The following is a 14,247-nucleotide window of genomic DNA, read 5'->3' on the forward strand; positions in this document are numbered from 1 at the left end:
GATAGGCTGATTGGCCGGTGATAAAGTACCAGGCACAGTATCATTTCTGCCTTATCACTGCTTCATACATCTACCCTTATGTTCTAAAATTCCAGCTTTAGCAAGGCAAGAAGCAGGAAGCTTGACGCTCATTTGCCAATGTGCAGAGCCTGAAGTGTTCATTTGCTGTTTCTCATTGCACAAGATCGTACTCGTATCAAGATCTCCCTGAGCAGCCTGGGGGGGGGCGGATTACTCACCGACGATCAGGATTCCAACGGTCATTTCTCCAACATTGGAATCCCGAATGTCAGGAACCCGACAGTCGTAATATCGACTTACATGGGCTATTATCCCTCATGGGAATAGAACGGGTGGCAATCGCAGCTTGCCACTAAGCCCGCAGTGTGGGCCCGCAAGGGGCTTGAATGCACTCAACCCCTGTCCGACACCTGACAGTCGGGATTCTGATGTTGGAGAAATCACCGTCAGAATCCCGACTGTCAAAAACTCATACCATAACCGCAGCCTGGAGCCGGCAGCCACTGTAGCCAGGGACAGAGCAGTCCCTGCAGTGCTAAATATTAGAGATATTTAGAGTTAAAGATAAATTATTAGAAGTTAAGAATTGGACATACCACTTTTATCCACAAAATAAATAGGCCACCAAGATTATGGTATAGAACAGGGGTGGCCAAACCTGTCCTCAAGATCTACCAACAGTTCATGTATTTCAGGCAACCTGTGGATCTATAGTAGACAACCAGGTTGGGTCGATGGGTAATGTTGACATATGATAGGTCAACAGTGATTAAAGTTGACAGACACAGAAGGTCAACATGACACTGGTCAAAACATTATGTTGATCTTATGAACCTGTCTACTGTACCTTCCATCTGTCAACCTAATGCCTGATGACCATGTGGTGTGGACATATAGATTGTTGGCCGGGATACCAATATAAAATAACAATGTTACTATGATCCCTATGTCATTACACCTTTATCCATTCAGCAACCTAAATTTATAGTATCCTCCCATATTTGATGTTATAGTAGAACAGGGATGGGAAACCTTCGGCCCTTTCAGCTCTTTCCTGAACTACACATCCCAGCATGCCCTGCAACCGTTATAGCATGACCAAATAGCAAAACTGTAGCAGGGCATGGGACCTTATTCTGGTCCGTTCGCATGACCGTGTGCGTTGTCACGGGGCCGATATTTTCGCATTACACATGCAATGCAACAAACAAACTGTTGGCTGGGTGCACGCAATTATCCTTGTGAAAGGAGGGCGGGGGGGGCAGGGAAGACGGTGGTGCGGCCCATTAACATATGGGAACGCCCAGTGTTTTATGGGCGTTCCTATGAGAATGCTGGGCGTTCTCATGCTAATGGGCCAATGACGCAGGTGCGGGGGCGGGCAGCTGACATCACCTGATGTCAGCTGCCCGCCCACTTCCCTCCGAATGTGTACGCAGATCTAGCCTTAGATATGTGTGCACATTCGGCGACCATCGAATGATGTGGGTGTTACCCTGCAGGCTGCAAATGGATGTTTATGTAAAACATCCATTTGCAGCCACCGCGAACGTACGTGCCTTGCGAATGGTAGGCCGGCGTCCCTCCATTCACAAGGCGGGATCTGGTTCACTCGCAAGGATGCAAATTCGCAAATGAACCAGAATACACCCCATGGTGTAGTTCAACCTCATCCCTGTACTAGAAGAATGCATGTTTTTAGATGGCTTTGTCTTGCAAATAAGTTTCCTGGCTCTTGCACTCGTCCTTCTTTTGTCCTTGAATTATATGTAATTAAGATGAAAAATTGTGATGTGCTAATAAGACAATGTTTTGCCATTTTAACATACCAACAGGTAGCCAATGGCTATCTTCCACTAGCCGCAGGTCATCCTGCAAAAGCATCTCTATCTATTGTTTAGGAAATTAGATTCAATACCAGACACAAAATGAAGAGATAAATGCTACCAGCTACATAAGATTTCTTGACATATTCTTTTGTGCTTCTTTTAATCTCTGAACAGCCAGGGGCTTTGGAATTTGTCGTTTCGCTATTTTTTACTGGACCCTCAAGCTGTGGAATATGTTTGTGAGAGTTTATTTCATTAGATTATTGCATTGATCTTACACTCTCTCTCTCCCTGTGAATCCTATTTTAATCATGCTTATCAAAAGACACTGGCTTGTATCTTACAGCTGGCTCGGCCTTCCTCAACCCTGAAGCCGACTGCGGCGGAGAAATGGATAGCGAAACTCAGCTGACCTTCTATACCGATCCTTCTCGCAGCCGGAGACGCAGCCGAGGTCAGTGAATCAGTTATCTGCGGTTGGAGATTGACAAAGGCTTGTGTGTAGCACTTAGATAGATAGGCGCTCTTTATTTGAGATATTGCCTTATATGTGTGTGATCTAGTAACTTTATAAGCATTACATATATTTATTATAGTGATCTGTAACTTACTCATTGATATTGGCCACTTGTAGAATTTGCTTACATTTTCATACTGCTGCGTTTGATATTTACAGCAGTAGGCTCTCCTCGAAGCCCCGTCAACAAGATGACTCTGACGCTCCTCAGTATAACCAGCTGTGTTATTGGTTTGGTGTGTTCATCCCATATCAGCTGCCCCTTGATCGTGAGGATTACTCTTCATGTGCCGGAACATCTCATTGCTGATGGTCAGTATATATCCTACGGGAAGGATTGGCCCATTGAATGGTAACAGTGTGGTTTTGGTGAAATTATGTATAGCTGTACATTCAGCATGCCTGCCTGACCCTCACACTCATCCAAAGGTGCCTTATAAGTCTGGATTCTGTTCTCGGACTCACCTTTGTTGTACCAGCATTAAAGGTTTACTCAGTGCTTCTACTAACAGTATTTCTGGACTTCAAGTATGTAGCATTAGTACAAAGTGATGCGGGCTACAGATTTCCTGTTTCCTCTTTATATAGCAACGACATACGGATGGAGCCCCTCTCATTCATTCCCAGCGCCCGCCAGAATGTCCCCACTGGCGAGCGCTGGCTGAGAGGGTCTCCATCAGACTGGGACGTGCGAGTGTCTCACACGCATGCGCGTCCCAGTCACGCGGCGCCTGGGCGGCAGAAACCCTGCCCATCTCCGCTTCAGGGTAGGGTTAAGGGGGGTGGAGGGAGGAGGTGGGGACCAACGAACGTCGACGGGGAGGCGGCGGACAGCAGCAGGGAGCTCAGTCGGAATGTGACACTCGAGCGTCTTGTGTGCGGGCGCCCCCCCTCTTGCCGGATGGTGGGGCCTGGCGGCTGACAAGGGCTGGTGATTCTATCGCCAGCCCTCGCAAAGCAGAGAGGGGCTTGATCTGTATGCCATGGTGCTGTACGTAGAAGGCCTGCATTACAGTTTATAACTAGTCTGCTATGAATACAGATGGGGCCGGGCTCATCTTTGCTGGCGAATTGCCAGAACGTCACCGCTGGCGATCCGCCAGCAGCCCGGCTCGCCATCTGACTGAGACGCGCGTCTCAGTGTCCGTGCGTCGGGGCAACGGGACCCTGTCCGTCTCCGCTTCAGGGAGACGGACAGGGTTAGGGGCATTGGTGGGATTCAGCCGGTTCGCACCGGTTCTGCAGAACCGATACCTAATGCATTATCGGTTCTGCAGAACCGTTTCCTAATGAGCTTGCTGACTGCCTGATAGAGGCTGATTTCCACCTCTGGTTAGGGGGGGGGGGTGCGGGGAGGCGGTGGGGACGCGTGCGCACGAGATTTCGCAAATACAAATGGCGGGTGGCGGGGGATGGCGGATGGCGTCGCCATCGCCATCCCCTGCAAAGAAGAGCCCGGCTCCATCTGTATGTCTCTTGCAATTTTTATCAACTGTGCCATGGTCAGAGCTAGGGTGGCCTGTCGCGGGATCCCGGGATTTGGCCCTAAAATTGCCGGGATTTGAATACCGGGATTGGAAACTCTAATCCTGGGATTTCATGATTAATGCCAGGCAGCATCTGTGCACCGACTCAGTTGCTGCCCGGCTGCTCCCGTCTCTGGCTGTGTGGCTCTGTACAGCGTGATGTGGTCAGAGGGGAGGCGTGGCGTTTTTTTGTTATTAGTGAGGCCAATCGTGGGACTCTGGGAATCCCGGGAATGAGCATTTTTCAATCTCGAATCCTTTGAATGACCACAGGTGACTTGGACTCACTTGCATCTCAGCCGGATCTCCACAGCGATGTGCTCCTGCTCAGTGGTGCTCAGTGGTGCCAAAAGGTGGGATGGGCAGGTGGTCTTTCAATGGGTCTCCTGGCTTGTTAAAGGTAAATTGCCTTTGAAGTGATAGAGGTTGGCCAGCCCTTTGCTACAGTATGATCAGGGCTGGATTTTCCACTAGGGTCCGCGAAACGTGCAAGGGGGGCCCTGCTGCTCCATATCCCAGCACCAGCTGAAGTGGCAGCAGTGACATCTCCACTCCAGCACTGGGGAGGAGGAGAGGACAGGGCGCCTCTTCCAGACCTGGGACTGTGACAGCTATACATCAGCAGGTACTGGAGGAGGGGGGTACAATATTGTGCCTGTGGGCGGCCTGTCAATTAAATTCGTCCCTGATAGTATGATAATTGGCTTCTAACAAAATATAGCAGCAGAGGCTGATGTAAGTGACAAAATACCCTCAGTAATGTGCAGCAGAATATGTGTGCGCTATATAAATAACCGATAACAGAAATATGTAGCACTGATGCCAAAACTTTACATTAGTTTCCAAAAAGGCGCATTCACCCTCTTTTTAGCTGCTTAGTGCAATAATTTACACCTTTGGAAACTACCCATAGGGGGCGACTCAGACCTTCTCAGTGTGGTCCGAATTCGCTCCCCCAGCCGATGGTGGGGGTTTGCCCATGCTATTACGCAAATATGCGCATGAGCAACCCCCCGGGGCACTCGCTCAATGAGGCAGACAGGGGGTGGTCGCTGGGGTCCGCCTAGCATTTTATAAGCTTGCCCACAAAAATGGTGAGTGCGCCCATGGAAATGCTGGGTGGTCACCTGCGAACAGGCGTGTCCATGCCTGCTTGGGGCATGACATCAGCGCCTGACCCTATTTTGCCCATCACCGTCCAGGACAAAAGTAAGTATAGACTTACTTTTAGGAAGGGAGGAAAATATTTAGATGGGGAGTGACCATAGAATGAATTTTCCTCTGTACGGCCGCATGCGAGCGGATGTGTAAGCGTATACATCCGCTAGCATGATAGTGCCGGGATCCGTTTAGGGGGCCTGCATTTGACGGGGCGGCATTTACCTGCTTGCTATTCGGGGCTGTAGTTGCATGTAAGCACTGTCCTATAATCTTCAGAACAGGGCCGGTGCTAGGGTGTCCGGCGCCCTCCTGCAAAACATACATTTTGCGCCCTATCACATTGCCATTGCAACAAGCTGCAGCCCGATTGTGGGAGTGTATGCAACATGCGATCCTATGGAGGATCTCGGGTGCATGTACATGTATGCATACACCATCTCAGCGCTGTGTCCGCAAAATGTTGCAGGCACCAAAGGTGCCCATACACGCTGCGAGAATCGTAAATGTTATGGGCTAGACCGCATCGCACGGCATGCATGCAATGTGTGTGCGATGCGATCCGAAAGCAGTACAAAAAGTATGTGCAGCACTCGTGACTGAGGGGGAAAGGAGGGGAGAGAAGGAGGAGATGAAAGAAGAGGAGAGGAGATAGAGGGGGCGGAGTGTTAAGGACTGGCAGTGGCACTGGCACAGCACACTGAGAAGAGGGAAGGAAGGGGAGGCGGTGCTGCTGCCTGTTCGTCATTTGATTGACAGCTGACAGGCCCAGGGAGCAATGGGTAGGGGGCGGATCCGGACATGACATATCATCCAGGCATTCACAGACAGCGCTACATGCCTCAGCGCAAGTGTCCGTGAGGAAGAGGGGGCAGGTCGTAGGAGGAGGACAGTGTGTGCGCGGTGCAGGGAACTGCTCAGTCTCTCCATACTGCTGCCCGCTGTCAGACAGGCGCTGCGGGCGGCATGCAGAAGGCAGTGACAGTGAGGGCTGAGGCAGCTTTAGCAGAGCAGGGAGGGAGACAGCGCCTTTTCAGCATGGCGCCTCCCTGCTTTGCAGGAGCTGCTGAGTGGGTAGCGCCGGTCCTGGATTCGAACCACCCACAAGACGATTATGACATCAGAGCTGCTGTATAGAGTATGTCACAGTGCTGGAAAGCAGAGACGGGGAAGGGTAGTGTCATGTTATTAATTGCTGAGTTCCACTAATGTTTCCAATAACTGTCACTGGCTTTCTCCTTACATATAGGAAGCCGCTTCATCCTGTTGGAGGGTAGCCAGCTAGATGCCAGCGATTGGCTGAATCCTGCCCAGGTGATCCTCTTCTCACAGATGAACTCTAGTGGGCCCTGGGCACTGGATCTTTGTGCAAAAAGGATTCTGGATCCTTGCGAGCATTTATGTGACCCGGATACAGGTAATATTTACCCGAGTGACTATAAGTACCCGCTGCATAATACACATATATTATTACAGTCTTTCACAGAACTCCTCTTTCTACTTCCAGGGGACTGTTTATGCCACGAGGGTTACATGAGGGATCCGGTGCACAAACACCTCTGTATACGTAACGAGTGGGGAACCAACCAGGGGTAAGTGCAAGAGCTGCATACATTATTACAATACAAATATGGCAGCCCCCAATCATGTTTGTCGCATGAGAGCAGGCGGAGAGGTGTGCATCAAAGGGTCAACAGTGTCTAGGTGGACAGTCTTTAGGTCGACACCAAATGGTCAACAGGCACAGGGTTGACATGGACAATATCGACGATTGACTAAAGGTCAACAGGAAAAAAAGTAGATACATGAAACGGGCCAACATTCGGTTATTGTGTCAGTGTTGACATCTATCGACATGGACCGCCAGCTACTGTAGCACATACCCTTGCATGGCGCTTTGCTCTCCTTTTGCTTGTGTCAACATTTTGTCAATGTCGACATAGTGCATGTCAACAATATGTGTCAATCTATTGCTTGTCAACCTAGCCACTATCATCAAGATACCCCACCAGACACGCTTCACTTTTTGAAATGGTGTCTCCTGTAGAGGGGTTGAGAATAGACTCATGTGTGTTACACGTATGATCCATCGGCTTTGCTTGCGGTCTTAAGCAGAGCATATGTGCTCTTACATAACATTCGCTCGCACTTACAACCTGCATGCTATAAGGTCATATGTAGGTCGTTGTAATGTATGGCCAGCTTTATTCTTCCACATAGATCGGAACCATTTCATAGAGCAGCTCCTCCCAACAAGTAGCACAGGAGAACACAAACCCCAAACAGATACTAGCCTAGCCTTATTTATGAACAATGCTATTGACAAACCTCACCTTGGATGAACAGAAATTATAGTGCTTGAAATGGTTTTAAACAGGTTTCAGAAGTGAATCAGAGATGGTGATTTACAGTATATATTCCCCATTTACCTTTATGTACCAACCCAACTGTCTTGCTCATGTCTAGGAGGTGTGATTACCATAACACATGAACATGAACCAACAGGGACATACACCCGGGGGATTTTCACCCCATTTCTAAATGATCTGACTAGATTGCTTAGAAATGGAGCACTGATCGCTCCGTGTGTATAGTCCGGGCGATAGAAATGTGCGGTCCTGCACATCACCATCTTCAGCAAGGAAATACAATGCTTGCGCTGTCTTTCCTGCCAGACCCCACCATGTGTACGGGACTTTAGAGATAATTGTAAACTCATCATTTGGACCAATCTGACCTTTGACCTTATTGTTGCCATTTAATACAGCCCATGGCCTTATACCATGTTCCAGAGGGGATTTGACCTGGTCTTGGGGGAGCAGCCAGCGGACAAGATATTCAGGTATAACATAAACTCACTTCTAGATCTGTATGTATGAATTGTGCACAAGACAGTGTGTGACAATGGCTGTTGTTCTAGAAGTGTGGGCTATACAGCCAGTTCATACCATGACCTTCACAGCTCCGAGCATCCTCTGTCAGCCCACTGCAATGTATTTGTCAGAGTCAAAACCATCTCTCCCATCCATCTGCGGCACCTCGCAGGCTGACATCAGTCAAGGACTCGAATTTCACTCACAACCTCAAGGCCCGGAACTTCCTCACAGTCATAACAAGTCAGGTTTTGTCTCAGTCATTTGTGTGGAAGAAAGCCATACACGCTGTACAGGCATGTTGTTAATAGGGTTATTCATAACTAAATACAGGATGTCCGCCATGCCCTTTTTTTACTTTACTGGAGCGGACTGCCATGACAGGAGGAAGGGCTTCTGTAAGCAGTTTGGGGTAAATTTACTAAGATGGTCGTTCTATTGAGGATGGGGTGCTGCCCGTAGCAATCAATCAGAGTGTACTTTTTTAGCACCTTCTAGAAGATAATAGGTCACTGTTCTAAATGGGTGGGATGTCAGAGAGGGTGGGGGGGGGGGTACTTGTTAGCAGTGCTGCAGGGAAATGACAGCATAACTCTAAATATACTGTACTGTAGTTTTATAGCCCACATGTAGAGAAGTCAAAGTGGTCTTTTAACAATGTGATGCAAACTGTACATTTATAAATCTATGGCAAAGAAACCAATCAGTTAGCTGTCACTATTTTAATTACGTTAGACTGCGACCAATAAAAATTCCTGACACATATTTACAGTACTGTAGGACAAAAACAGTAGACCCTAAAACCATTAAAATAGGTCGCCATATTCCCAGCATGCCTTGATAAGTCACTGGTTCCCTCAGCTTGATTTGTCGGCTTGTATTCAGTTATTAATTCATATAATTTTTATTGTTAAAAAAATATATTTTTTTCCTGACTAGCATCATCAATTTATAGTTTGTTTCATATAAAATAAGGAAACAGAAGGAAAGCACATAATGTACATACAGTATGGATTGTAAGCTTGCGAGCAGGGCCTTAATTCTGTTTTGATTGTCTGTAACGATCCATTTTGTTTTATCACTGTTTTTTTCAATTGTAAAGCGCAACAGAATTGCTGCACAATATAAGAACCTGTTAATAATAATAATAATAATAAAAACAATAATAATAGTTTTCAAAAATAATTTGGAGACAATTTTGTCACAAAATAAATATCTGTATCAAGTATATGCATTATGGGCCTTATTCAGATCTGATCGCAGTACAAATTTGTTCAAAAAATGGGCAAAACTATGTGCACTGCAGGTTGGGCAGATGTAACATGTATAGGGAGAGTTAGATTTGTGTAAGTTATTTTTTTTCTGTGCAGGGTAAATACTGGCTGCATTATTTTTTACATAGCAATTTAGATTTCAGTTTCAACACACTGCACCCAAATTTAATCTCTGCACATGTTACTTCTGCCCCACCTGCAGTGCACATGGTTTTGCCCAGTTTGAGAACAAATTTGCACTGCAATCAGATCTCAATAAGGGCCCATGTGTACCTACTTTGTAAAGTGTTATATGCTGGAGGGGTCAACGAGGTGCAGGGGGCGTGGCACAATACAGCATGCCATTGTTGCCCCACCCATTGACACATGATTCACCACTAATTGTATTGGCCCTTCACTTTGTGGTGCATAATAAATAAGTAATAATAATAATAATAATAGGTGCACATTCTACATTATATTGAACACAATGTGCCCCTACTTCCCATCCAGGGCTGGCTCTGTAATTAGGCAGATTTAGGCAGCTGCCTAAGGGCTCCAGAATCCAGAGTCTATCACAAATTAAAGGCTGACTGAGAAAGGCATCCTTCTTGAACTTAGATCCCAATTCAGACCTGCTCGCAGGTAAATCTAGACTTACTCATCGCTGCAAAGGCTGTAGGGAGAATGAGGCCGCTGCTGACATCAGAGGACCTCCTTTCCGGCGGTCAGGCAATGAGCCTGAGTTTTCTGAGGCACGTCCAGAAAACATTGGCGTTCCGCCCCCAAACGCCTGTCCATCACCTTGATCACCGTGGCGAGTTTAGCTGGGGAGGTACACCTTTCAAACCGTAACGCAGGTGTCCTAAGGCGAGCTCAGAGAGGACAGAAACCTCACGTGGAGCAGAAGGGCAAGCCTTTGTAGACTCGCCTTCGCATGGTCAGTGTGGAGGGGGATCCCGCAAATGCGCACTGCAGACCATGAGCATCGATTATCGAACTGGCTTCAAATTCGCAGCAGTCCAAAAGCGTTGGACCCTTTATGCAAAGGGCAAGGGTTGAACTTATAAGATGCCACCTCCACACCTTTACCTAAGGTCCTGAAGAGTCGGTATTGGTGCGTCGGTGGTGGTGGGAGACGTAAGCTAAAGTTTTACTCAAAAACCTTGTGCCGCCTCTGTTTCCAACAATACTAATTGGAGAGCGGGTCAGAGAGTGGTTTGGTAAAATCCGGAACGTGGCCTAGATTCCCCCAATTATTCAACTGTCCATACACCCAAGAGGCTGTGTCTCGGAACACAAATAACAGGCCTCTGTTCCGTCCCCAGGACAGAACGTCCTTCTGATACTGATAGATTGCAATTTCATAGCTGTTGTACAGTCTGCCCACTTTCCAGGATGCATTAATACTGATGGAGTACAGACTTCTGTGTGCGCAGCAGAAGTCACAACAAGTCATAGCTCATCCAATGTCATAAAGAGCTATTAAATTGATGCTCAATGACGAGCCCAGGGAGCTAGTGTAAATGCTGCAATAAAGCGTCCTTTACCTGCGTTCATGCATGTCTATGGAAGAAGGAGTCTCTGACACATTTTTCTGTTTTTCGACACAGATTTACTTACACTCTGGGAGAGGGGATGTGGCTGCCTCTCAGTAAGAGCTTTGTCATCCCCCCAGCAGAACTGGCCATAAATCCATCAGCCAAGTGTAAAACAGACATGACTGTCATGGAGGATGCCGTTGAGGTCAGGTGAGTGCGTGGGGATACTCAGGGGAGGAATAATGTCAGTGTACGGAACCTTTGCCTGTGCTCTGATTAATGGACCTTCGGGTATCAGGGACAAGTAGTTCTGGTAAATAATGGCTATATGGTACATGCATGCTTTGTGAGTCGCACTCATAAACAGCTACTATCTTACAGAGGCAGCATTTCTGCCAGATGATTTGTATGTTCTTATCAACACATCCCTCACTATTTGCCTCTGTCTCAATCCTTTCTCTCTTCCTTAATCTATTTTCCCCTCGCACTGACCTCTCTCCTGCCCCTTCCACTGACACAGGGCTGCCAAGAGAAATCCTGGGCCCTGGTACAACAACTTCCCAGGGCCCCTATTTGGGTGTAGTATAGGAGCCCGACAGTCATTAGCCTGATGTGGGATACCAACTGCCCAGACTCAGAAAGCAGGGGGGGGGGGGGGGGGCGCAACAAAGTCCCTTGCAGGCACAGGGCTATTCTATTCTCTGTTTATGGGGGTCGTGGACGAGGGAGAATAGCCGGTGGCCCTCGGGACCCTGAGTGTTGGAGTTTTAATCATTACACCGACGTCGGAATCCTGACTGTCAGGGACCCATCCAGCATCCCCCATTTCACATATCAATACCGCTTTGATAAGCTGCAAAAAACATAGAGGGACACATCTGTACACACAAACACACTCACATAGGGCCCAATTCAGAGCTAATCACATGGCTGCAAATTTGTACAGTGGGCGATTATCAATGTACTGTGCATGCCTATGGGCTTCAATGCGTGTGCGCGATTCAAACCAGCGATGAAGTCCTGCTACAGTACGTTTTCTATTAGCAATCCGTTGACAAGGTGATTAATAGGAAGCCGGCTTCTGGGGCTGGTAGCCGACCATTAATTGGGAGTGCTAGCCGTGCCAAAAAAAAAACATTGGGGGTGTCAGAGATAGCATAGGAGTGCCTAAGCCTGTTAGGGAAGGGTTTTTTATGTCAGCTCCAGCCACGATCATGCTGATTTTATTACATCCTAGTAAATCCCTGTCTACTCAGAGCTTGCAAGTGAAAAAAATCATTGCAAGTGAAAAAAATCATTTCATAGTGAGCGTCTCACAAATGGATTTACTGTAGATATTTTTGCTCAGCCCCGAATAGATTAGCAGCAGTACACAGCATGCACACTCATTCGCAAGGTGGGATTTCACTACAGTGGAGCGGCTTTTACTCCCATACTGTATATATAAAGACATACAAATATAGTGTTCACTCTAGAATTTTATTAGGGCAGGGTGCTGCAAACCGGCCGGGCACCCCCTCTCCCCCCATCAAGCGGGCAACCCCCCCCAAGGCTTAGATGGGGGGGAACTTGGAATAGCTATATCTGACCTGCTGCTCTCAGCAGAGCACCAGTCACAGCCTCATTGCAGAAGAATACAAGAAGACAACCAGTTTGTACATTTAGATTATTCTGTTTGTGCCTGATAAACAGGCGTATTGCTGACAGCATGCACAAAGCCTCTGCTTGATGCCCCCTGTAGTGCTGCTGCTTAATGCCCCCTGTAGTGCAGACTCACACTGGTAGTCCAGGTCTGGCCTCCACCTCCACCACTGTATGAGAGCAGATAACAGCACCACAGGCTTCCCTCACCCATCTGGCAGCTGTCAAATATGGTGCGCTGACTAGTAAGCCAATCGCAGCTCGTGGCCCAGCAGCCAATCACCGCAGCTGCCGGTATGCAAGCTCTGATTGGCTCAGGAGTCACACGGCATTTGAAATGGCCGAGAACTGCCGGAGTGGTGGTGGAAGTTTGTGGCGCTATGCACCGCTCTCATACACTTGCAGCGACGGAGGCACCGGGGGACTCCGGAGGGCTGAGAGGGGCAGGCCTTTTAGCACAGTGGGAGCAGGAGGAGCTGCAGATAACAAAGTCCTGTCAGCGCGGTGGGGGGTTGTGGAAGGGAGCACATTACCACACAAAATAAGGGCAGGGTGCATTTACTGTACATGTTAGAAAAATGGGCAGGGCATGGCCTAGAAACCAAGGGGGTTATTCTAGTTCATTCTTTCTGACAAAATCCTTCTTAGATGGACAAAACCATGTGCACTGCGGGTGGGGCAGATGTAACATGTGCAGAGAGAATTAGATTTGGGTGGGGTTTTTTTTCAAAGTGAGATCTATATTGCAGTGTAAAATAAAGCAGCCAGTATTTACCCTGCACAGAAACAAAATAACTCACCCAAATCTAATTCTCTCTGCACATGTTACATCTGCCCCCCTGCAGTGCACATGGTTTTGTCCATCTAAGAAGGATTTTGTCAGAAAGAGTGAACTAGAATAAACCCCCTAGTGTGAACACTACAATATACAGTACGCACCCACAAGGCCACAATGAGATATTGAATTGGAGTGTGTTTTTATAAAAAGAATTTGGACACAACCATTGAATTAATTTTCTGTAGATCAGGGTCCTATAGTTTATAATCAGCACCATTTGGAGCATGCCTAGAGGCACTGAAACATCAGCTTCTTGTACAGTAATTTACTTTTAACGGCTTGTTGCTGACGCCTATTCTTCACCTATATATATATATATATATATATATATATATATATATATATATTCTATATCATAGAGAGACAGAATCCCCATCACCAGTGCCAATCTTTATCCCCATCACCAGTGCCAATCTTTATCCCAATCTGGACATATCTGAGGAAACTCTTAGGCATATATTCAATGCCGTGGGCGAGTGGTGACTGCGAGCAGGACTTTTTGCTCGCAGTCACCGCTCACCCTGTCAGTATTCAACTGACCCCCCTGATTCGCAAATTCCCCCTCGCTCCGTTCTTTGAGCGAGGGGGAATTTGCGAATGTGCCTCCAAAAACTGCGAGAGTTGAGGCTAATTACAGCGAGTTTGCTGCACTAGCCTCGGCTCTCGCAGTTTAGGGGAATCCTCGCAGTTCTGTGACGGCGAGGATTCCCCCGGAACGTTGCATAGTGCGAGCGGCCGGCGCGGGGGTTAAACTGCGAGGATCACTGGTTTTCTGTGATCCTCGCAGTTTAACCCCCTCGCCGGCCGCTCGCACCGGCATTGAATACTGCACTTAGAATCTGGTCTCTCATAAATCTACTAGCAGCCAGGAGTAGCAGCTAAGTACAACTTACTATCAATGAATCTCTTTAAATGAATGACTACATTTTACCACTGTCTTTATTATTCTAAAGAAACCATATGGGATCAGTAACATGCCATTCTATTAATACATGTTAAGCTCTCTAAGAATCTATATAAGCTATATATTAAGCCAGGCAGGGCAGTCAA

General features: G+C 47.5%; 1 protein-coding gene across 2 annotated transcripts in view; it reads left to right on the forward strand.

Annotated features, from left to right (window-relative positions):
- Nucleotides 1-14,247, forward strand: part of ASTN1 (astrotactin 1) — a 364,520-nt gene that overhangs the window by 236,882 nt on the left and 113,391 nt on the right. For both annotated transcript variants that reach the window (XM_083157262.1, XM_083157261.1), the window contains 6 exons: nucleotides 2,197-2,304; nucleotides 2,527-2,679; nucleotides 6,301-6,468; nucleotides 6,559-6,643; nucleotides 7,819-7,893; nucleotides 10,791-10,928. In XM_083157262.1, the coding sequence (XP_083013388.1) occupies nucleotides 2,197-2,304; nucleotides 2,527-2,679; nucleotides 6,301-6,468; nucleotides 6,559-6,643; nucleotides 7,819-7,893; nucleotides 10,791-10,928 (727 nt within the window). The remainder of the gene's footprint in view (nucleotides 1-2,196; nucleotides 2,305-2,526; nucleotides 2,680-6,300; nucleotides 6,469-6,558; nucleotides 6,644-7,818; nucleotides 7,894-10,790; nucleotides 10,929-14,247) is intronic.

This window comes from Crinia signifera, chromosome 8 (genome assembly GCF_055691185.1).
Source record: "Crinia signifera chromosome 8, ASM5569118v1, whole genome shotgun sequence".
Lineage (NCBI taxonomy): Eukaryota > Metazoa > Chordata > Amphibia > Anura > Myobatrachidae > Crinia > Crinia signifera.